A 22,735-nucleotide genomic window follows, 5' to 3' on the forward strand; every position below is an offset into this window, starting at 1 on the left:
AAGCTGGGAGAGCATGGAACCCTGAAGGAATAGGAGCTCCTGCAGGAATAGGAGAGGATGGAGCTCCTGCAGGAACGGGAGAGGATAGAGCCCTGCAGGAACGGGAGAGGATGGAGCTCCTGCAGGAATAGGAGAGGATGGAGCCCTGCAGGAACAGGCGCTGCCCTGGAGGGCTGTGGGTGCCAGCAATTGTTTATTTCTCGCTGAGCAACCAGGGCAGCTCCAGCGGGAGGGAAAGGTCAGGCTCCCGCACSAAGGGCCCGCCCAGCTCATTGCGGGATGGCTGACACGGGCTAGGGTTACACTTCAATCTTGACAGTGCTTATGTAAAATGGAGGTGCCTCTTGCTAGATGCAAATGTGCAGAGATAAAAACAACTCAGAGAGCGGATTCTGGGAAGGTTTTCTCCACCGCAGCAGAACATTTTGTTCAAACTCTGCGTCACGAGGAACAGGAAGAGTTGCTGGCGGTGTCTAACACACATGTTGGCCTGTCCTACCAAGCCCAGGTGCACCATGTATTCTGCAGCATCACCTGCTGKCATTTTGTCCTTTAACTCGTTATCTTCATGAAAACAAAAGGGCATGGCATCCTCTGAACTCGGCTATACCCATAGTCTGCTTTTAATTCTAGCAGACACCACTTCACAGTATTCTSAAAAATACTTAAGGTTAACTTGTTGCTAACAGGATTCTGTCAGAGCTGGGCTTAAATCATCAGAGGAATCCACTGAAATCCTTTGCAACTATGTTCCTACTGGCAACATGTGCCAATATGAAGAAAAAAAAGCAACTTACCTGAAAAGACTAAATCTATAAAAAGTCTCAATCCAGGCAAAGKGCTGGGGCTGGGATGTGATTATGGAAACTTTTCTAAATCAGGGACTTCAAACTGCTCATGCTGCAGTAATCAAACTCTTCRTGACCTTCTGGAAGTTCTGTACAGAAAGACTAATGTGCTGCTCTCTAAAATAGATGCAAAACAGCAGCAGCAAACTTTTGCACTCTACCATATTTTCAGGTCATGGCATTTTTTTTGCATATTTCACTCTACCCAGTGCAAAATGCTGAAGTGCATCAACTTCTCTCCTTCAGTTGCTTCTCTGAATGCAACTGCCTTGGTTGAGGCTCACTTTCCTACAAACTCCTTGGCACAGGCCAGAGAACTGGAGGGAAATACTTTAAGATAACACTTSTGATTCTTACTCAGTTGAGGTCTAAATAACACTTCGGTTTTTGCTAATTCATATTAAAAAAAATCATATAAAGAAGATCCTGTGAATGTATGCCCTAAATAAATACACCCAGGGATGTTATCTGTCCTGAACAGCTCACAGACTTGATGACTAAAAGCAAGAGGCAGAGAAAGAGCAAGAAAACCAAGGTGATTTCCTTGAGGTCATATGGCAAGCCAGGACCAGAGCAGAACTGAGGTGTTCTGACCCTGAGGCCTCCAAGGCAATTGTTAGATCCTGGAGAAGGAGGAGCACCACTGGCAGGCATTGTGCCCGCAGCAAGCTGAATGATGACACCCTGCTGCAGTGCCATCTCAACATCTTCCACCACCACCTTTTTCAGCCCACTCTGATTCACCTGTTTTGTTCCACCAGTGTCTGTCACCTTGTTCCAGATCTCACTAAGCTAGGCAAGAACTCCCAAGGCTCAGGTCATTGCTGTTCCCGAGCTGACAGAGTTCAATGGGTTCAGCAAGCGGTGAYGTGGGTTCAGCCGTTACTGATGCACGAGCTGGAACAACCACACACACGCTGCCCGCAGGCACAGAGATTGTCCTTTGCTCTGGTACCACTGGGACAGCACCACTGCAAGGGAGAAGAATGCTGAAATAAACACAATTTTAAAAGGATGAAACAGAGACCATTTCTGCTTGAACCGAGAGAAGTGCAAAGTGGACGYGGGACAAGGGAGGTCACAGGACAGGCTCCTCAGTCATTTCCCAGCTGCGACATTAATGCACTGAAGAACTTGCTCCCGAAGAATATTATGTCTTATCTACATATGTATATATATAATTCACTATCTCCACCTCCTTTGCACACAGCTGCCATCTGACTGCCCATCCTTCTGRGCTCCTGCTCTCTGATGCACTCAACACTACTGCAAAGATATCCTTCAGTAACAAGGGGGAACAAGAGGACGGATCACAATGGATATCCTACCCAAGGGAAAAAAAGAAAACTAAAATAAAAACCACAGAACTCATGAGCCCTGCTGGAGATAAACCTGCATGCAAATGTAGTGTGTGTGCCTCCCAAAACTGAAAGCAACTCAAAAATTGTGGCTTCCTTCTAGCCCCCCATAAGCAGGGAGGGAAAAGGTCGTCCTTGGCAGACCTCTCCACTACAGAGCAGAAAAATGGGGCTTTGTTCCTGCTGGTGCCTTGCCTTTCCCCTGAATCCCTGCACAGCCCTCGGGTCTCTGGTCTGCAGGAACACAGCTGGTGGAGCCAAACCCAGCTCTACCTCATTCTTGCATTTGAGATGCCGTAAACTCAGCTAGAAAACGCAAAAGGCCAACTGTGGCTCCAGCTGCACTTTGCCTGGGCTTATGTGGTYACTCCTGTAATCAGACCTGTCCACAGGGGAGACGTTTTTTGGCATGGCCGACACTGATGCATTCCCCGAAACCCTCCATCCCTGCTTCCATTTCCTTTTGGCAAACACTCCCATTCTTCAGGCCCCAGTTCCAGCACCAGCTTTACACTTCAGGTTGGCAAAACATCAGCTTTCATCCTGCACACAGCAACTGCTGTTCCGTATTTTTCGTACCGGAGCCAAGTTGGGGTTTGTTTTTAATGTTGCTTTGGCTATGCGGAATTTCACTATGACTGCAGATACGTCTCCAGCAGAAGCACAAGCCACTCCCTGCTTGCAAAAAGCATTGGTAGAGACAAAGCTGATATCTTGGATTGAAAATTCCRTGTGATTTCTCCCCCAAATTAAGAAGTATTTTCAAATACGTTGCCCATGAGCATTTGGGTGGTTTGGGTTTGTTGTTTTTGGTTATTAGCAAAAATCACRTAACATCTTTTCCTCTTGATCCTGGGCAGGAAGAAAGCCTTCAAAACATTAATCAACACAGTTGACCCAGACATACAGGAAAGGTCTGCCCTAGCTGCAGACTGGCAAGCGGGAAGTTTACAAACCCTCCTGAATTGCTTAAAACTCTTCTGAGTGAGAGAAACCTTTGCAGAGAGGCTGCTGGGCTCACACATCAGGGCAGGAGCCAGACACCCTGCTCGAGCTACAGGACTTGAACAGCCTCTGACTCAGTAGMAGAGGGAAGGGTTCAAACATGTTTAGACACAACTGCCTCCTCCTCTCGCAGGACCTCGCTGCTCCCTGCTGCAGCATGTTTGGCCCTTTACATCAGAGCAGCAAATGCMCCACACGGCCACTGTCTGTCCTTCAGGATCTCAGTGCTCTGGCAAAACCCACAGGGCTGCGAGTCTGACCTGCTCCTGKATTTGCAGAACGACCTAGAGTCAGAAAAATCACATCCAATTAAAAAAAAAAAAGCAGCAGACTACTACACAAAAGCAGGAATATGTGTCCCATACGCACTCCACACCTTCCGAAGCATTCAGTGAACTAACTACATTGAGTGCACAGGGACAAAAAAATTTTAAATAACTAATGCACAGCAGACACTGCATAACTGTGGATTCTGACATGCAGCAAACAGAGCACAGATGGCACAAAGCACTGTGACATTAAGTGCCACCTAGGTGTGGGCCTWGCTGTGTGCTCTTCTGATGAGAYCYACCATTACTGACACATTATGGAATSCTTTTGACACYCAGCTAAACTGATGCAGGCTCCTAATTCCTTTACCTTCATGCCCTTTACATTCCACACACGATAGCTGTACATGTGGAGCCTTGGCATYCACCAGCTCTCAGCCTGTGGTGGGAATAAAAGACTTTGCTGCTGCAGAGTAGAGATATTGCATAGGAAAAAAAAAGAAAAGGAGCATGCACAATCTTATCGTCACTGCACTTTGCCCAGGTCTGGCAAAGCAAAAGCTGTGCACAAGGCCACCATGGAGCACAGCCAGGCATACCTGCTGTGCAGAGTTTGGGCTCTGCACCCTTCAGATCCCACTCAGGCACGACAGAGCTCTGGTCATCACCAGGAAAACAGGACGTGGCCTCATCTGCAAGGCTGCAGAACTGATGCCAGTAATTTCAGGCATGTGAGAGCTCTGATCGGAAGAACTCGCCACCTGAGAAACCACCTCCAACTGGGACTAAGCAGCTGCTATCGCTACACATTGTAGTGACTGCTGACAAAAGATAACCTCACAAAGATAATCTATMCCCCTTTTATTTTCTGGGAAATTCCAGTAAGCTGAGGTAGCACCRAGTAGCACACAAAACCATTATTTCTTCCCAGATATGCAAAATGGATWAAAAAGCCACATCATCCCTTTTCCTTATTACTCTCTACTGCTGGCAGCGGACACCCTCTGCTTTTTCTGCTCTCCTCCCCTCTCACCAGTCAGCAAAACCTTCCAAATGGACGCTTATCCACCTGTTTCACTTTCTCCTCCTTGGCAAATATATTATTTTCCTGGTTTTCTAGCTCTTCCCCACCATAAATGGCTTTRAAATTGGCTTCTCTCTTGTGCACCTGCATCATCGATGTCGTCAGCAAGAGGAACATGTTTGTGTCAGAAAGCTGCTGCAGAGCCTTAGGGAGAGCAGGGACTGGATGCTGATGCGATGCTTGCAAGCATCTTAAAAGTAGCTCCAGAAAAGSAGGGCATTTCCATCCTCAGATCACTGGGCTTTGGAGCCCTGAATTTTCCAATTTTTCACAGGCAGATGCCCAATTTCAGAGCAGCATTTGCATCTGAAACATTCCCATCACTCTGTTCCATGCTTTTGTGTTGCATCTGATTGTGCCACATCAGCACAAACCCCCAGACCTCCTGCAACTCTTCAGCCTACCAAAATGCCACTGAATCTCTGCAATTTCCTTCATTTTTTTTTGCCTTCTCCTTTGCACAAATRCTGCATGACGAACAAGACTGAATGAAGACTCGCAGCTTTCAGCTTTCTGACTCCAAAACTCACATCCTCACAGAGAAATAGAGATCACTGGGTGCTCCCAGAACCACTGCCCACCTCATGTTCATGATCACTCACAACAGTTCTAATTTTCTGATTTTAAATCCATCCGTTTCTAGGGGAAAAAAAAGACAAGAAATTGTGACAGACAAGATGAACATGAGATTTACAACAAGAGCTAGGGCAGATGATACAGGCTGKGGCACTTGCAATTCACTGTTTTACAGTTTTTGTGGATATTAGCAGCAGTTTTATAATCCTCTAATATATTATGTATACTATGATGCACTCCACATACTAATTGTATTGGAAGAAGTAAATGTAATGACAAAACTGTGCCAGAAATGGAAGAGAAATTTAGAGCAACACCTAGATCCCCTTTGCTCCTTCAGGGTCAAGTAGGTCTTCTGACACCAAGAGTTCTCAAAACATCCAGAATGCAGAACTGGGCCCYGTGGCAGCAGCTTAACAAGGCACTTAGCATGTGTCATCTCCCACAGCCAGGTTTTCACACCCAATGCATCATGCGAGGAGGATAATTACACTCCTGGGAAAAATTACCAAGTCCTGTCCTGTCTTCATAAGAGATCTCCTAAAAACAGATTTTTCTGCAGCTAGGAACCTGAACAAGAGAATAATTTTGGTGCAGCTCTATATTATGATAGCTGTAGATGAGARGTTGTAATTTGGTGAAATTCTTGGTCACTGTGACCTTGAAATCCTGAATTGCAATGAATTAGTCATAAGGTCAGCCCTGGAATAATGAAGAGGAGCAATTCACTGSTACAAAACCCGAGGATCCCTCCTGGCCAAGAGCTCAGCATTCCTAAGAAGCAACACACTCCAGCAATTGTATCTGCTCCTCTTCAGAGCCCAGACCTATGCACACAATAACAAGCTGACCTGTTTATTCAGCTGTTTTTGACACCCCTCTATCTTCAGACCTAATATTAGTTTGAATAGGACAGCATCCAAGTCTAGAGGGGAAAATTTAGAGCTGGTCCTGACTTAGCTAAAGCAAGATAGAAAGTAACTATCTAGCTTCTACTCAAATTTCACCACTAGGCCATTAATTGGCTTGAGTTCTTCCTCCTCAAAAAAGGCTGTTTTGGCAAGGCAGGAGGCAGCTACAAGTGCACAAAGCATGTGTGCTGATGGCTGGATGAGGGCAGGCAGGCTCAGAGCAGCAGCTCAGATCCAGGCTGGCATCCCAGAGTGTCACCAAGAGCCTGTTTGGGCTGGACAAAGTGCTGTGCTGACACGGATATGCAGCTCTCAGATTTGAAGTGGTTCATGTGAAGCCAACACAAAGCACAGCCCATGATCAGCTGCTGCAGATGTATTTTATGGGAGGAACCTGCTCCAGAGTCCCCCAGAAAGAGTGATGTATTTTCCCAATGCAAAGGCAGTGAAAGCTTAAAAAGAAATCTAACCACTCCACCTGTTCCAGTTCTTAAAACATTACCAGCATTTCATAAAATGAATAGAAGAAAAATCTTTCTGTCAACATCTTGTCTGTTTTTCATCTCTTCATTTTCCACTTCCCAAAGTGAGATCAGTGCCTTTCTGCTGTGGCAGCACAGCTACCTCTAGCAAACTGAGATCCCAGAMACAGAAAACAAGGCCAAGAATTTTCAAGTGACTTCTGATAACAGATGGCCTGAGACTGTCAAACTTGTGCTGGAAAATGAGAGAGGCAACAGACTTCATGTACTCATGAAGATGTCTCAAGCCAAAAAAAAAAAAAAAAGGTACAAAAAAAGACAACCTCCCAACTTAACCACAAAAAGAAGTTATGGAAACAACAGGCCAAGTATGACAGGATTTCCATTATGTTGCTCCTTAATTTGCAGTGAGGTTGTTCAGATTACAGACAGGGTGATTTTATCAATCACCAGATGAACAGCAGGCACGTGTGGCTGCATTTCACATTACCTTTCATACAGAAAAGAACAAACAATGCCAGCAAACATCAACTTCACCACGAGAAAAGTCACCAAAAACTGAAAAACACTCACTATGTTCACCAGAAACTGGTACCAATCTTTCTTCTTGGGAACAGATCAATTTACACACCATTAGATCCCATATCTGTTCTCTATGGAGTACAAAGTCTGGCCCAGAACATAATCATRATGCAGAGGAAAGGCTGGATATCTTAAAAACCTGTTCATGGTCTGCCATAACYGGTACCCAAGCATTTCAGAGGAAGAGCACAACCACCAGCCAAGAACTTGTGGGTTGCCTTTTAATCTGTACAAGCAATAAACCTGCTCATTCAAAACCAGTGTGTCATTGAAGCTCACAATGCTTCCAAAACTCCGAGGCTTTGAAAGGCAAAACTTAATTCCAYAGCTTTGGTTCTCATCATTATATTATTACCTTGCACATAGACACAAAAGGAAAAAGAAAAGAAAAGCCACTGTTGGCCTAACTGTATGATAATTATTTATTGTTTCACCCTAAAATCACAGAAAATGAAAATTTCTGTGTTCTGTGAAAACACCTCCATGTTTCAGCTGAAGAAAGCAAAGAAACAGCCAAGACAGTTACAATTTTGTGTGCTGGGTAACCACCAAGGAGAGGTCTGAAGTCCAGAACTATCACTCCAAAGAACTGCTGAGCCCTTCAAACAGTATTTTCACTATGCAATAGAGCACGGGGCTACTGAATTGTCACAGGGTACCAAACCTTTCTCTCTCAGATCATAAATTAGGTCACTAAACACACTGGCACTTTTAACTACATCCAATGTGATTTTTTTCCAGATCTCACAGTTTTAAGACATGAATTACTGAGATTTAAGGCTGTAAATTTTTTTAATGTCATGGTTTAAATTCTATATAACCCCCACTCCTGTATCAGCACTATTTTTAATCATTACCATGGTGACAAAGCCGTAAAGGTGCTTTCCACAAGGAAGGCTTTACCACACTTTTGAGAACAGTTCCTCTCAACTCAGTATTTCGCAGTTTTAAATTTCAAAGAAGAGTAACTCACTCTGAACATACAGCATTAGATACAAAAACTGATATTCACCCTTGGCTATTGCATTAAAAAAAATTCAATTCTAATGGACAACGAATTCATAACCTGGTCACAGTAAAGACCAGAGAGCATATCATCATTCAGGTTAAGTATGACTTTATTTGACAGTCAATCCCTTTGCAATTAATAGGGCTGCTTGTGCATGGAAGTATCTGTTTCCTGAAGACACAGATAGAACAATCCCTATGAGAACCAGGGAAGTATTAATCCAAAATTAAAGTTTTTGAACGAAGGCCAACATMGCTTGTTTTAGTATTCAATGCAAAATGCTTGCAAATCCCAAATGACAACATTGTTCCAGTTTCCTAATTCATGGGATTCAAAACAGGGAGTCTGGGTTGAAAATGAGTTTTCAAACAAAAGGTTATGTGGCTGTTGACAGTGAGTCAGGGGTGTGTGCATATGCTGGGCTGCACGAGTACAGAGAGCAGGGTGGGAAGGGGCTGCTGCCTCATCCATGTGCCAAAGCTGTGTCTGCTGTGGGGCTTCACAGGATCTCAGCAACCTTGTACAACCTCAGAGCAAACCCTGCATTGCGTGAGGACAAGCGTGGCGTKGGTGGGGAGAGGACCAGATGATGTCCGAAGGTCCCTTCCAACCTAAACAATCCTACAATTAACACATTTGCACTGTCCCTGCTAAGAGATGTGTAAACTCCCTAACCAAGCAGCAGCACTCATTAGGGGACACACAGGCACTGGTTAAAAGGATCAGTGGGAAAGACAAGGTACAGGCAAGCCTTTCTAGAAGATCCAGGTCAGAGGCACACAAAGCTCAGTTTGAGTCATGCTTCATGCTTTCCTGCAGACCTGGCTCTGTTCTTGCTGTATTGTGTCGATTCAGGACATTCCCCCAAAGGCTGTCAACTGACGTGTTTCACTGCTGCATCACCCAGCTGACCAGAAAACACGAGCAGCTTGCCCCATAATGAGGGCAGTGTTCAGGGCTTCCCACCAAGCATGATAAAAAATACAACGTGCCCTGTGTGACCTCAGGTGCAGTCCCTCAAATAAATGTAAATCTATACCTGTCCTCTGCACCACCACAGAAGACCTAAGGATCCTTGGCAAAAAACCTCACTAATGACTTTCTAACTGTACTGAATTAGTCAAGTGTCTTTTAATGATTAATACTTTCAGCATGAGGTGCAATGGGGTGACACGTTTCCTATAGAGGATGGCACCGCTCTGGGCTCAGCACTACAAATGCACAGAAAGTCTTTAGCACAAAGAGAGCAACACATAAACAAGCAACAAAGWAGATGGGTGCTGGCTGGGAAAATACCACGAGTGCATATTTGCTTATTTGTGTGTGTCCCAAAATTACTAGCCCTGGTATCCCTCAAAGCCAAGTTCAGCTTTATTCATCCCCTACAAAAGTGGTTGGTGACCACTGTATCTGCCCTGGATCCAGAGAGGGCAATGAACTGCATGTGTTATTCTCTTCYGTATAACCACAGAAAGTGTTTGTAATCTTTAYTGATACACTGTTATGTTTTATCAGYTTCCACATACCAAAGATTATGTATCATGGTTTCAATCCAACCTCCTCGGTTGAAAGGAACTTTCCTTACACAATGGATTAATGATTTATGTTTGAGGAGCTGGGGAGTTGTTAACATGTTCTGTTCATTCTCTGGACAAAGATAGTTTGGCTTAGCTACAACCTGAAGGAAATAAGGATTTCTATAAGTAGGCTGAGGTGGCCAATAATCCTTTAGGAGTTGTGATATTCACTGATATCCAGATTAAATGAGAAATTATGAGTAACCCTTAGTGGGAGGGTTTGAAATGGAAAACCTAAAGGCAAGATGACTACATAAGGAACACTCTTTCTGTCCCTACACCCTCCAGACTTCAATGAGCACAGTATTCAAGGAAAAGGACACAACTAAAGAGCTGTGTAAGCATCTCCACATCTAGTTAGCCGGATGACACATAAAACCTCTTGGAGCTGGATCTAAAAGATGGATAATTACGTGTTTGGTTTTCTYTTATTTCTCTTAATCTGTAGCATCTCTTTTATTATTCTCCGGGTTGCAGAAAGAAATTATTCTTTATTTTTATTTCCATATTTATCTCTAGAACAGAAACAATTTCCAGGGTGCCAGTTGGCAAACTGAATTCCCACAGCATGTCAAACCTTAAAACTGCACCACATAAAAGCTCTCTCACAGACCTTAGCACTCTCCTACAAAACCAAAGTATGTGTCTGAACCTAAAAAGTTTCCCCAAATATTTGAGACACAGATATTCACTGTTCCTACCCACTTCCCATGCAGCTCWGAGTACATGCAGCATCTGACTCCCAACACTTCGAGCACAGGCAAGAGTCAGAAGGACACTGACAGAATATAAATCTGCTCTCACAATTGTAATTTAAGAGAGGGCAATCCCCACTGCTGGAAACTCGCAGAATATCCGTTTGCAATCTGTACAATGGATTCTTCCAGCCTTGTTTGGGCAGGGCAGAGGAACTGAAGGTCTCCTGCTCCACTTAAATCCAGTGCCAAGTACACTGGAGCTCTGGGTTCAGCTGGGCTCCCTGAATGCTCCCTCCACACAAGTACAAACAATAGCAAGATCATCTCTGTTGAGTGTTTTCCCCTGAACAACTGCTACAGCTCTCTGCACCGGTTTGCATCTGTGTTCTACATCCCACAGAAATGTTCTGACTGTTTATTTGTAAGACCACTGGACAAATATATCATTCATCAGCACAACCACCCAATTACAATACAGCTGCAGCGATCTCTCTGCCAGCTGGTGCTTTGTGTAAATGCCCCATTCCAGAAGAATAGGTTTCCTGTTTTTTGKGGGTTCCCTCACTACCTGCTTAATCATCAAACCATACAAATTATGGAGTGAGAGGAACCTTGGCACCTGGCTTTTAAAGTCTAGGCTACAGTGCCAGTAAAGTGATGAACTTCTCTAAAACAGATATACAACAGCACTCCCTCGCTCTCCTACACAGACAGCTTGTCCGGCTTCTTCCCATTGGGATCTCACTTAAATCTGCCAAAGAGCAGAAAGTTTGCAGGTGTTCTTCCTCTGAGCTATCAAGCAACAAAAACCACCTAAATTACCTCCATTTTAGCAAAGAGGAATTTCTTAGTGCCAAGTACCTGGGCAGTGACTAAACCCTGTCAGTGATCTTATGGGAAAACACTATTTGCTATTCTTGGTAAAGGGAAGGGCTTTCAAATCAAGATAATGTTTCACTTGTTTTTCAGAAACAAACTTAATGGGGGTGGAGAGGGAAGCAGGAAAGCAAAAATAAATTTTACTTTGCACCAAGTTAAATTACTCAGAGTTTCCCAAAATGAGAGGCTTGGGTCAGAAGCACTGGAAAGTTTAAGAAATACTCCTTCAAAAACAACTCCCACAGGACAAAGCTCCCTCTCCACGACTGAAAGGCATGTAGGCAAGCCAGGTCATTCTTTCTAGTCCAGCTGGCTTTCTTTTTCTTTCTTCTTTCATTTTATTTTTTTTATTTTTTTTTAAGAATTTAATTGGTGGGGTGAAGGATAGGGGACATGTTGCATCTTTACCAAACCTTACTTGGTTCTTTTTACAAAGTTGCACCTCCAACCCCAATTCTCCCCTCACTGCAGGAACAAARTGGGCATGAGCCACCAGCACATTGGTGTCACAACCATCCCAGCTGGGGGCAAGGTAGAAAAAGAAATTCCATCATCATTTCTGTCCATGCTTTCTCTGATCATCCTTGCCCACCAAAGCAGGAGGGAAAATAATGGCCACATGCACATTGTCCCTGCGTGCTTTAAACACTTTGCTATCCTCTGGAGTCACAAAGAAACCAAGGCTGGCTGGGCATTGTGTTAATGATACTGTCAAGAGGCCAAAGTGAAGTGCTACACCACAACCCAGCCTCCTGCTATCAGCACTACAGTCCCACTCTCCTTTGGGCAATCAGGGGAACAGGCTGCARAATACGCCAGTGGTCTGGAAAAGGAGATCTCAACACTTGGCTTTTGCTGATAAGAACCTGGAACTGCTCGGAATACAAGCCTGCCAGAGGCTGAGGGCTACACAAAGCACACCAATGCTGTAGTTTTGCCACAGAGCTATTTTGCAACTATCAAATACACCTACAACAAAACCAGTTTGGTGGGAGGGACTTCCGTATATTTTTCCATGTGGTTGCTGTCAGCAGGCTGAAATCTTGATAAGCTGCACAGCCAACTTGGCTGACTTCACTGAAACCCTGCTGAAGGCAAGTCCTGAGCTGAAAAGCTACTGCTTSTATTTCCCACTGCAAGGCAAGGGAGGACAACCATATTCAGCATCTGGCCAAAACTTGTTTCCAACTGCATCAAAGATCCATACAGATTCCATCCAAAGGTCAGCAGCTACGGTTGTCAATGAGGAATGTGCTGCTTTTGAGAGACAATGTTGTCACTGTGATCCACTTTCCCTACTCAGGGCAATCAGTCCATTGTTCCCACTGAAAATGAGAAAGGGCCTGAGGTCTCTGAAATGGAAACTGCCTTTAATTCCAAACCATCCTAAAGCATAAAAACATAGACTGATACATAAGAGATTGATGCTACATAGAGTAAACAACTCTAAAAGACACTCTTTCTCCCTAGCTTCTYAGAAAAATAAAAAACAAACAATACACATCAAAATATCCCAAGAGTCCAGAGGATATATGAGGTCTACTCACTGTAGCATATAACACTTGCTAGTAAAAAAACAAAGCCATCCAATCTCTACTCTGTTTAAATGTGAATTTGTTGCCTATCTACTTTTTGAAGCCAGTCACAGGTTGATAACACTGGGCTGTGTAAAGAGTTAGTTTGTTCACTTCATTCATGACACAGACAAGTTAAAACTGCAGACATACTCTGATTTAGGGTTTCTGCAAGAGAAGACTTAAACCATAGAGGTCTCCTACAATGAACAAACAGGTAATTCCAAAAAGTACTCTTGGAGGCAGAGAAGGAAGAAAATGAAGTGCAGAACTTACCTTCCACTGCAAAGAATGGAACCACTGATCCCTCAGGTAACTGTTTGCAGCCTGCAATAAAGAAAAGTTACAGAATCATTAGTTTCTATCAGTGTTTCAGGTCATTTTCTACTAGAACCAGTTTATTTTCACAGAAAGCAATGGCACAAAGACCTTGCTGCATTATAAAATACCAAACCAAAACCTTACAAAATATTAACCTCTTACGAAATGGTGTCAAAGAGTGTGAAATATCCTCCCTGATTTCAATCAGGTGTGGGTCAGATCTATAATGTCTGTAGAGCATTTGCCCCTGCCATCAATCATTAGRAGCAGAGTAGGAAAATGGGCTGACATTTTACTAGGAGGGGTGGGTTTTTTCCATACTCTGGTTTCTTTTCTCGTCCTGCTCCTCAGCTGGCCCCAAAGCAATTCAAATAATGTCTTAGCTCTTTCAGTGATATTAAAACAGTGAAAAGCACAGCACAYACAGACGTGCAGATACATGCACAGACTGTTTGCAGCAAGGGCAGAAATGTTGCAATCATCACTCCCAGCCATCACCCATTTTTGTCTGTATTGAGCACGGCTGCCAGAAATTCCCAGTGTGAAGCCAGGTCGCAGCCAATGGAGGAATAGTTCAACACTCCCAAAGGTCAAAAGGCTTGGTATCAAAAAATATAAAAGCATGTCCAGTGACGTAAATATGCATGCCTTAACAAGGTGACATCAGTCTGAAATATTTGAGTGGGTAGAGATGCCCTTTGGCTTTTGCAGCTCCACCTCAACACTGCCAACGGGCAATTTTCACTCATGATTCMAAATCTTTATAAAAACAGTGAAAATTACAGGATAGCCTATAAATCCATGTCAAAAAAAAAAAAAAAGGTGATATTCTTTGCCAGTTAAAAAGCACTGTACTTCTTACAAATTAGAGCATCACTTATTAAGTTTCACTCCTCATCCCGTTCTCAGGTAAATATTCAAAATCCACACCATAGAATGTATTTCATATCCCAGCACTGGTTCAGTTCACTAACAATGGCAGGAATACCAGAAGTAAAAACGCTGCATGGTCACTAAAATTGTGTTTAATCTCAAGGTCAGCTACTGACATAAATTTGGACCGATTACTCAAGAGTTAGAGTAATATCCTTTAATATATGTATTACATATTATTTATTTATATCTTAATGAGAATCTATTGCTCCTCCAGTAGATGTCGAAGCAATAAAGGAGGAATAAATATATTCCAAATAATCTTGGCTGACCACAGAGTTTATCAAAAACTTTCCATTTCAAGAAGAATGCTGATGTATCAGAATATGAAATTGCTACAAATAGAAACACAAAAACATAACTTCYWTTTCTTCYTTYYTTTTTCTTTTCTTTGCATGCAATGAAAAATTGTAAAAACATTTGGAGTGCAGATCTTCAGGGYATTTTTAATTGGCCAATATTTCATAGTTTTCTTTCTGTTATTCACTCAGTCTTTTATGCATTACGTGTGCATTATAACACAGGATAGAGTTTTTTATTACATATATTATAGAATTAAATTTCAATTCAATATACTTTATACTGTATTCTAATACAATGAAAAGGTCAAAAATAATTTGCCACCATAAGGCAGAAGAATAATTTTAACATAATTAAAAATACATGAAGTAAATATGCTTAGATATTTCTTATCTTTGCCCAGAGTGCTTTTAAACTGGACTTCTTTGAAAAATTTAATTTAAATCAAACCCTTTTGCTTTTCTTTTTAAGGAGAAAACTGGTTCAYGAAGGAGAACAAAAAACCTGCTTTCCAAATGCCAGCATCAAAGCCCTTTAAAGAATAAGCAAAACTGAAAGTGTTTCTAGGCTTGGTGTATACTAAGSAAATGCACCAATAATATTGCAAGGTACACATCCACTATATCCTTCAAAAAATTAGGCAAACTGAGTTTATAGGAACTATGCAAACTAAAATACTGTTATTTAAAATGATAAAATCCAAACTATTCTAGGGGAAGGAAGTACTTCACCCAAAGAGGCAAAATGTCAGCCTGATYCAGCCCTTGGTCTGACATGAAAGTTGAAAGTAAGAAACAATGCTGAAGCCCTAAATTGAGAACTGTTAATTTTTCTCCTACTTTAAAGAGGCTGGCAGCTACAGATTTTAAGACCACAGTAAATAATTAGAAAATAATATGCATAGATGGATTGCGCAAGTGTCTGGGTTCCTAACTATTAGTGAGGACAACAGCATCATGCAGAGGAGGAGGCACAAGTGGAGTGCAAATACTGGGGGAGAAAAGAAATGAAAAATGCTGCAAAACAAAAAAAAAACAAAACCAGCAAAGGGAAGACTTTTATAACTCTATGGCAGCAATATACAAAAAAACATTTTAAAAGTAAAATGAGCAAAGTGACTGGTTCCAGGTGTGGGACCAAGCACTGTCTACACACAGTGAGTTATTCAGAGAAGTCATCGAGCAAATGGGTCTGGGTTAGGAGTCTGAACCACTCTAAATACTCAAGAGCTCGGGCTGTTAGTCAAGACCACTTCCAAGGAAAATGAAGGCAAAGCAGACAAAGTGAACAGAAAACAGAGAAACAAACCTTTAGGGGATCCCCACCCTTCTATCAATGATCAGGACTGAGTGGTAAGAGAAGCTGGCAAAGTCAGTGGCCAGTTCTGCAGCATCTTTGCACYGTGTTCAGCACAGACTGAATATTTTACCCCAACCATCCTTATCCTGATGGAGCTGTCTGACAGCAGCATTCCCCATCTSTCCCAGGCAGCAGGGGCTAATCCTCCCAGTGCACCCTTCCGGCCACCTGACTCCAGCAAAACCACAGCAACATGCAGGAAATACTGGATCTCTTGCAAAGAAAAACAAAGAGCTCACTCTTGCACAACATCCCTCGGTCCTCCCTCCTCATTTTCAGGCAACTACAGGGAATATTTCCTGAAGGAACAGTGAGTTCATAGCCAGGATGAAGAACCAATACAGAAGAACCACCAAGCTCTTGTGGGCACTGAGCTGCCCAGCCAACTTAGGCACTCAGATTATTGTCAGCAACGTTTCTGAAGTTCAAGCAATGAGTACCCAAGAATAAAGAGCAGAGTGGACCACAATTCATTTATGGGGCTGCACATAGACATTTACAGCTTTATCTGATGYGCATTCATGGAACCCAGGCTTTCTCACTGAGGTCATCGCTTTCTGGGAACTGACACCTACAGTTTTTGACTCCAGTTAAGGGCATAGCTTGCTATATTCGTTCATCCCTTGGGGTCAACAAAAAGGACAAAATCAGACAGAAAATACTTTAAACCAGACTTTTCTAAGGCATTCCGACCACGCACAGAAAGTTTTTCTTACTTTCAGTCTTGCCCTCACTGTGGGTCCAGTTCTACCCCACTCATCTGACAACTACCTTTCCAAGTTAAAAAAATATTCAGCCTGGCAATGTTTTGCCTGCTGTTGTCACAAAYAGTAAATGWAMYWSRRYYSWRKYWCAATTTTATAAGATYTTATAACCTATCCATGTAAAATAAYASTTTARGCCCCTTGTGTGTTTARTATGTTTAGGCCTCAATTCTGGTAATAATTTTGTTCTCAAATGCAGTGGCTTCAACAGGATAATGGGTGACACATGGTCCACCTGCACAATCAAGATCTCACATGTTTTTGCACAACCACAACATAGTAGAAAAATACTTTAGAAAACAAGAAAATGTGGGAGTAAAACTCTTAAAAGGCATGAAAAKATTAAACTACTTGTAGCTTATTTATTATTCTAATGAGGAAAAATATCTACTTTAAGAACATCTACTGTCAGCAGTATTTTTTTAAGATTAACTGATCCTGAAACTGTGTTCTGAAGGATTTTATATTCTCATTTTTGGGCTCTAAAGGTTCAGTCAGAGAGGAGAAGCCACCTGGGATCAGCTGTAGTACAAACTTTACTCATAGGATTAAACTCACCAGCTTTWAAAAGACTGCTCACAGGAGAAAAACTGTGCAAGAGATTAAATGCCTGCATATGCAAAGCTTTGGTCAACATGAGTAAATCTACGCCTCTGCTGCAAAAGGAAGTATTTGCTCTGCACCCAAACTACTTCATTTCTTAGTCAATGAGCARGAATACATGTTTATTATTAAAAAGCAGTGAACTTTTCAAAAGCAGATTTTGCTTTTTGCTCACAAAAAATAGGAAACTGAACACTTGTTTCATGCTAGCATTACARCCCCTGCAGTAATTTGTACCAGGCAAGGAGGAGACAAAATAGGAACCTATATGTAACTGAAMACCTGAAACTCAAAAAATTATGAAGACCTTTGGCATTCCTTTAACAGTAAGCTATCACCACGGGATCCCTCACTACTGGCATGTGTGTTACTCAGAAGAGTACAAGAACAGGCTTGTCCATGTACCAAACTGTTCCCAAGATTTTCCTTGCAACAGCGTCCTTCACACAAATGCTCCGAGGGGATTTTGCCATCTGAAAAGATGTGGCAATAAGTGGGATTTGATGACCCAGATTCTGGGGTTGATTTGATTCTTCATGGGTTTATTCTCTGATTCTCTCGTTCCCTCGCTTGCTTTCTGGACAGCAGAATGGGCGGTTTGTTGTACTTTTTTTCCAGCTCATATTCATTGCTGGGACTCATAAAACAGTGCAGGCTTCTCTGCCCCCATTTATTATCAGCCACAGGAACAGTGGAGTGTCCCAGGGCTGCAGGAAGCCAAGCCCCATGACACACACAGCTGTACAAAACCTTCCCAATGCTGATGCAAATCCCAGCTTTGCACCTCCAGGACTTGGGCAGACCTGCACAGGAAACCTGCCACTCTTCTGGCTAAACACAGGGTACAGACAGAGCTGCTGGAAATTGCTAGAAAAGCCACTTTCCTCCTTGAAATATTCCCAGTCTCTGCTGGATTGTGGTCCTTGCATGACCTCTCCACACCAGCAGCATTGGCTGGATTTGCACTTGAAACAATAGCCAGGTGAAAACAAAAACGAACAACAAGAAAAAAAAAAAAGGCAAGGAGAGTAAAATAAAGTGTTACTAAACCCCAGTGGAAACACTCACTGTGGGCACTCCCTGGCACAAACAGCGTGCTGGAGCACCCAGCTGAACCTGTGACTGTTGTGCTTGTCAAGGCTTCCTGCTCTGTTTGTTTTTCCTTCTGACTGCACTCCATTGCCAAGAAATGAATAAAACAACACAAGCCATAGGGATGGAAGTGGTGGCTTTAAGGCTTAAAGAAAGGACTCCAAAGGAAAGCAAGGCAGTACGGTCATGACTGAAATACCAAAGCCTTTTTCCTGGGACTCTTCCTACAKCTGGTACTCAGCAGCTCATGAAATTATACTCTAAAGGTTTTTTTTCAATCTCTTTCAAAAGGTTCTTCCAGTTCTTTCACCATCAGTGGTAGCATCCTCCTCATAATCATCCACACAATACCATAATCACACCTTGTGCTTCAGAAAGGGAAARCAGAAGAGCAGAAGTCAAGCTCAAGGAGGACCAGCTATACTTAGGAGCTCCCACTTCATCAAAAGCTAAATTTAGCTCCTATTTCCTGGCCTGAAGAGCTTGTGGCCTATCAGCCAGCTTCAGCAACACCTCCTTTCACACCTGCTATCCCAACTGCAGGGAAGAAAAAAAATCTGAGATTTTGATAGTTGCTCATGGCAAGGTCCAGGGATCACATCATTTAGCAGGGGGAAAGAAAACACAAGCCTTCAGCATGTCAAGAAAACAGACAGTCCATGATCCCTAAACCTGACTGTTCATGGCTCCCACATGGGACAATGGGAATCCCCAAATGCCAGGCAGTGAAACGCTCAGACAGCTGTGCTTGTTCAACAAACACTGAATGGGAAACATTCCCCACATAAAAATGATTTCTAAATGTGAACCCAGGCTGGATTAAGCTGTCTGCTGCCTGAGAAGCAGGTCTTCCTCTGAAAGCCAGGTAGGCACATCCTGGTATCATGACAAATTTCCTAAGAGGAGCTGCATCACCTCCGGCGCTGCCTGTCAGATTCCATGTGTTAAAATAGGTTGGGATGGGTCAGTATTGCCATGGGAGGGCTTGGGGATGATGTAAGGAAGGGTAATGGCACTCTTCCCTCTCTGACTCATTACTGTGCACTAATCAGCCAGAAATAGACCCTGGTGACAGCAGACARAGGGGATGAGAATGTGAACACAGACTGGGGCTCTCCTGTGGCATTTCTCACAGAMTTGTTCAGGTTAGAAAACACCTCTGAGATCAAATCCCACCCCTAACCCAGCACTGCCAAGCTCATCGCTAAGCCATGTCCTCAACTGCCACATCTACATCTTTTAAAAAAACACCTCCAGGGATGGTGACTCAGTCACTTCCCTGGGCAGCCTGTGCCCTGAGAACACTTCTGGTGAAGAATTTTTTCCTAATAGCCAATCTAAACCTCCACAGCCTTTCCACTGCCCACTAAGCAGGTCACCTTGTCACAGGAGGAGGTCAGGTTAATCAAGCAGGACCAGCCTTTCACAAATCCATGCTGCCTTCAGTGAAGCAGAAATTGAAATCTGAAGTTTTTCCCAAAAATGAAAAATTGGGAAAGCCTGTGATTCAAAAGTACTAATCTGCTTGATTTTATGTCAAATCATGTCAGTAACATCCCATGGTATTAAAGAATTTATACTGYAGCATGTGCAAAAACATAGCTCAAAATGTGAAATCTGTATTAATCAGAAATATGAAATAAATTGTGGGGCAGTCAAAACAGCTCATTTAAACATTTTTACATCTATCTATATAAACTTTAAAGGCTTCAGAAAAAAAATCAAAATACAGGTTTCACCAAAAGCACACTTCAGAAGAAACAGTACTGGGAACACGTTTTGGACTAGTTTGACTTGTTCCACTCTCATACACTTCCTGATACTAGAGCTGGACATGTTGCTGCTCAGATTGGCAGAGCAGAATTATTTCATAAAAAAACTGGAAGTCACAATTTCCCAGAGACTGAAAACTTCTAGAAATCTGGAAATAATTGAACTATGCAAGGGCTACCTTCTCAGCTTATAAGTGAAAGTATCTTTTGGATACCTCTACACTTTATTACATACACCAGAGAACTTCTGAACTCAACTACGTCATAAACCCCGTTTTTGCATCCTGATTTCTTCAGCAGACTAAACATAACTTTGAGAACTGTTTTGGATTTGTGAAACACATTACAACTGTGTAAGGGAAATCTAATTTTATACTCCCTCCAATCTGACCACATCTGATGAATCAAGATACAACCRAGGACCAAGTCGTATTAAAAACATTTTTTAAAGTTTGTATTTTGAATTAGGTTGAAATTCCCATAGTTATAATGTAATCTGATCCAGAGTGCTCAGCCAGGCAGCAATAAACACAAGTCCAGCTCAGTCCACTTCTTTATGAGTTCCTGTGAGGTTACATAAAGACCACTATCTTTCTGAAGAAAATACCAAAGTATCCATGCTAAGATGTTGCTTTTACACAAACCTAATTATTTGTGTGTTTGGTTTGTTGTTTTTTCCTTTTTATTTTTCTTTTTTTTTTTTTTTAAGAGACAAATGTCAGGTTGCTCCAGATTACAGCCTGCCTACCCTACCAATTTCCTTTCCACTCAGCAGGAAGCTGTGGGTTCAAGCTTTATCTTGTTCCCCATTGAGCAGGCCCATAAAGACAGTTGCCATAAACTACAGAATAAAGACCTGGAAACAGAATTTGGAAAGGCAGGTGTAACTATTCCATCTATTGAACAAGATATAAACATAAACACTAGCACCACTAGCGAAATTTATGGAAAAAACAGAATCACAAGAAGATCATCCAATTTGACAAATTCAGGCAACTTTCTGCCTAATTAATTCAATTAACATATTAGGTGTGGAAGATTTCAACCATAAAGAGGACCCTAATCCAGCTGCTGGGAAACCATGGCTTGTCCTCCTGTCTTCCCCTTACAGCCCTACCTGGATGGAATACAGACACACAACAGTCATGGCTGTATAATCAACTAAAAAAGCAAAATCCCAAAGGGTGACAGAAAACAAACTGTCTTCAAAACAATGTTGAGAAACATGAGAGAGAGAACCACACAAGATTTAAGCTGAATCCAATTCAGTATTTTTAAGATATGACCTTTCAAAGTTCTTTGGGGGCCTTGCAGCCGGGTTTTCAGCTGTTTTTCCTACTTACTCTGAAGTATTTCCAAAGCTCCGTACTGTGGAGTGCTTTTCTGTCATTAAAACYTGAAGTGACCTAAGGAGGCCTATAAAGCCTCATAAATGGATGAAGAAATCTGGACTAATGTAAACACAGTTGTTTTCTGTTTGAAAACAACACTTAGAGAACTAGCCTATATAGAAATACATACAAATATACTGAAATATTTCAGTGAAGATTAAGTATCTTTTAAAAAAAGGTATCTGACAGTTACAGTCCAACTTCTGGGCTTTGTGTTTGAATTGAAGGATGAAATTTTTAACTTTTTTTCATGCAGCAATATGACTATATGCAAAAATACAATTGTTCCAGGCCTGTATCAATGTGCCTTTACACAGAAAACTATTTTGCCACACAAAATCAGCAAGAAGATGTAATCATTGTGGCCCAAATTTTCCATTCTGACTGTTAAACACCACGGAGAGTTTCAGAGCTATCACCCTGAGCAAATTTTCTGGTGGTTAGATAATGTGACAGCACCAAGTTCTCTGCCTTTTCTGAGTCCATCTAACACCAAGAAGTTGAAGGAGATTCACAGAAGAAGAGAAAGAAAGTTGTAGTTCTGTGTTTACCTACCTGCAGTAGCACAGTACCCCCCGGGATTGTGAGCTGTAAACAGTACTTAGGGGCATTCTCCCAGGAGAGCAGTTGAACATCTTCAATAGCACTGTAGGAAATGGAGTTYTCCATGTACCCAGTTGGCTGCAAGAAAACAAARGARAAGGGAAAAAATGTTTACTTAGCCATCAGAAGTTTCACGATTTCAAAGTAAGAACAGTACTATCAGAATTAATTTTGGGGTTGAAAATAYCTGCAAAATCTATTTGGAAAGCAAAATTCCTACCCAGGTCATTCAACAGAGTGACCCATCCAACCACCTTCCTYCATCTCGTTCAAGTGTTAAGATCAYTCACAGGAAAACAAAAYCAGACCWAASCAAGGTGCCTGAAACACAGAAATGTCAAACTGTCCTGCATAAAAAAATCAGTGGAGCCTAATTCCAGGGYGAATTGAGCTATGAAGGGCTCTGGCCATGCACATGCTCTCAGTGTATGAAGAACCATCTCCACCACACAGACCAGCGCTGTCCCATAGCAAGGTTGCTTTATTCCACACATCCTTGTTCTTCTCCCCAGCTGCAACTCTGACCAACCACATCATCAGGATCCAGACTCCTTCATTTGACAGTGGTTCCTGGGGCTCCAAAGACACAGTCCTYGAGTTCCAGACTCAAGCAAAACCAATGTACTCATCTCAGCCCATAGTTAAATACCCGTTTCCTACAGAGAGTGCTGATGCCCAGTTTAAAATGAAAGTCACAGTTAAAGCACAAATAAGTGACTGCATTTTGCAATTAAATGTACAACAT

At 42.4% G+C, this 22,735-nt stretch overlaps 1 protein-coding gene across 1 annotated transcript in view; it reads right to left on the bottom strand.

Annotated features, from left to right (window-relative positions):
• The window catches only part of CMIP (c-Maf inducing protein), a 129,247-nt gene that overhangs the window by 38,622 nt on the left and 67,890 nt on the right, over positions 1-22,735 (bottom strand). The window contains exons 2-3 of the mRNA XM_057372541.1: positions 21,943-22,068; positions 13,129-13,179 (exon numbers count right to left, since the gene is read on the bottom strand). Coding sequence (XP_057228524.1) covers positions 13,129-13,179; positions 21,943-22,068 — 177 coding nt within the window. The remainder of the gene's footprint in view (positions 1-13,128; positions 13,180-21,942; positions 22,069-22,735) is intronic.

Source organism: Malurus melanocephalus, unplaced genomic scaffold (genome assembly GCF_030028575.1).
Source record: "Malurus melanocephalus ecotype Western Australia unplaced genomic scaffold, MMel_1.1 scaffold_173, whole genome shotgun sequence".
NCBI lineage: Eukaryota > Metazoa > Chordata > Aves > Passeriformes > Maluridae > Malurus > Malurus melanocephalus.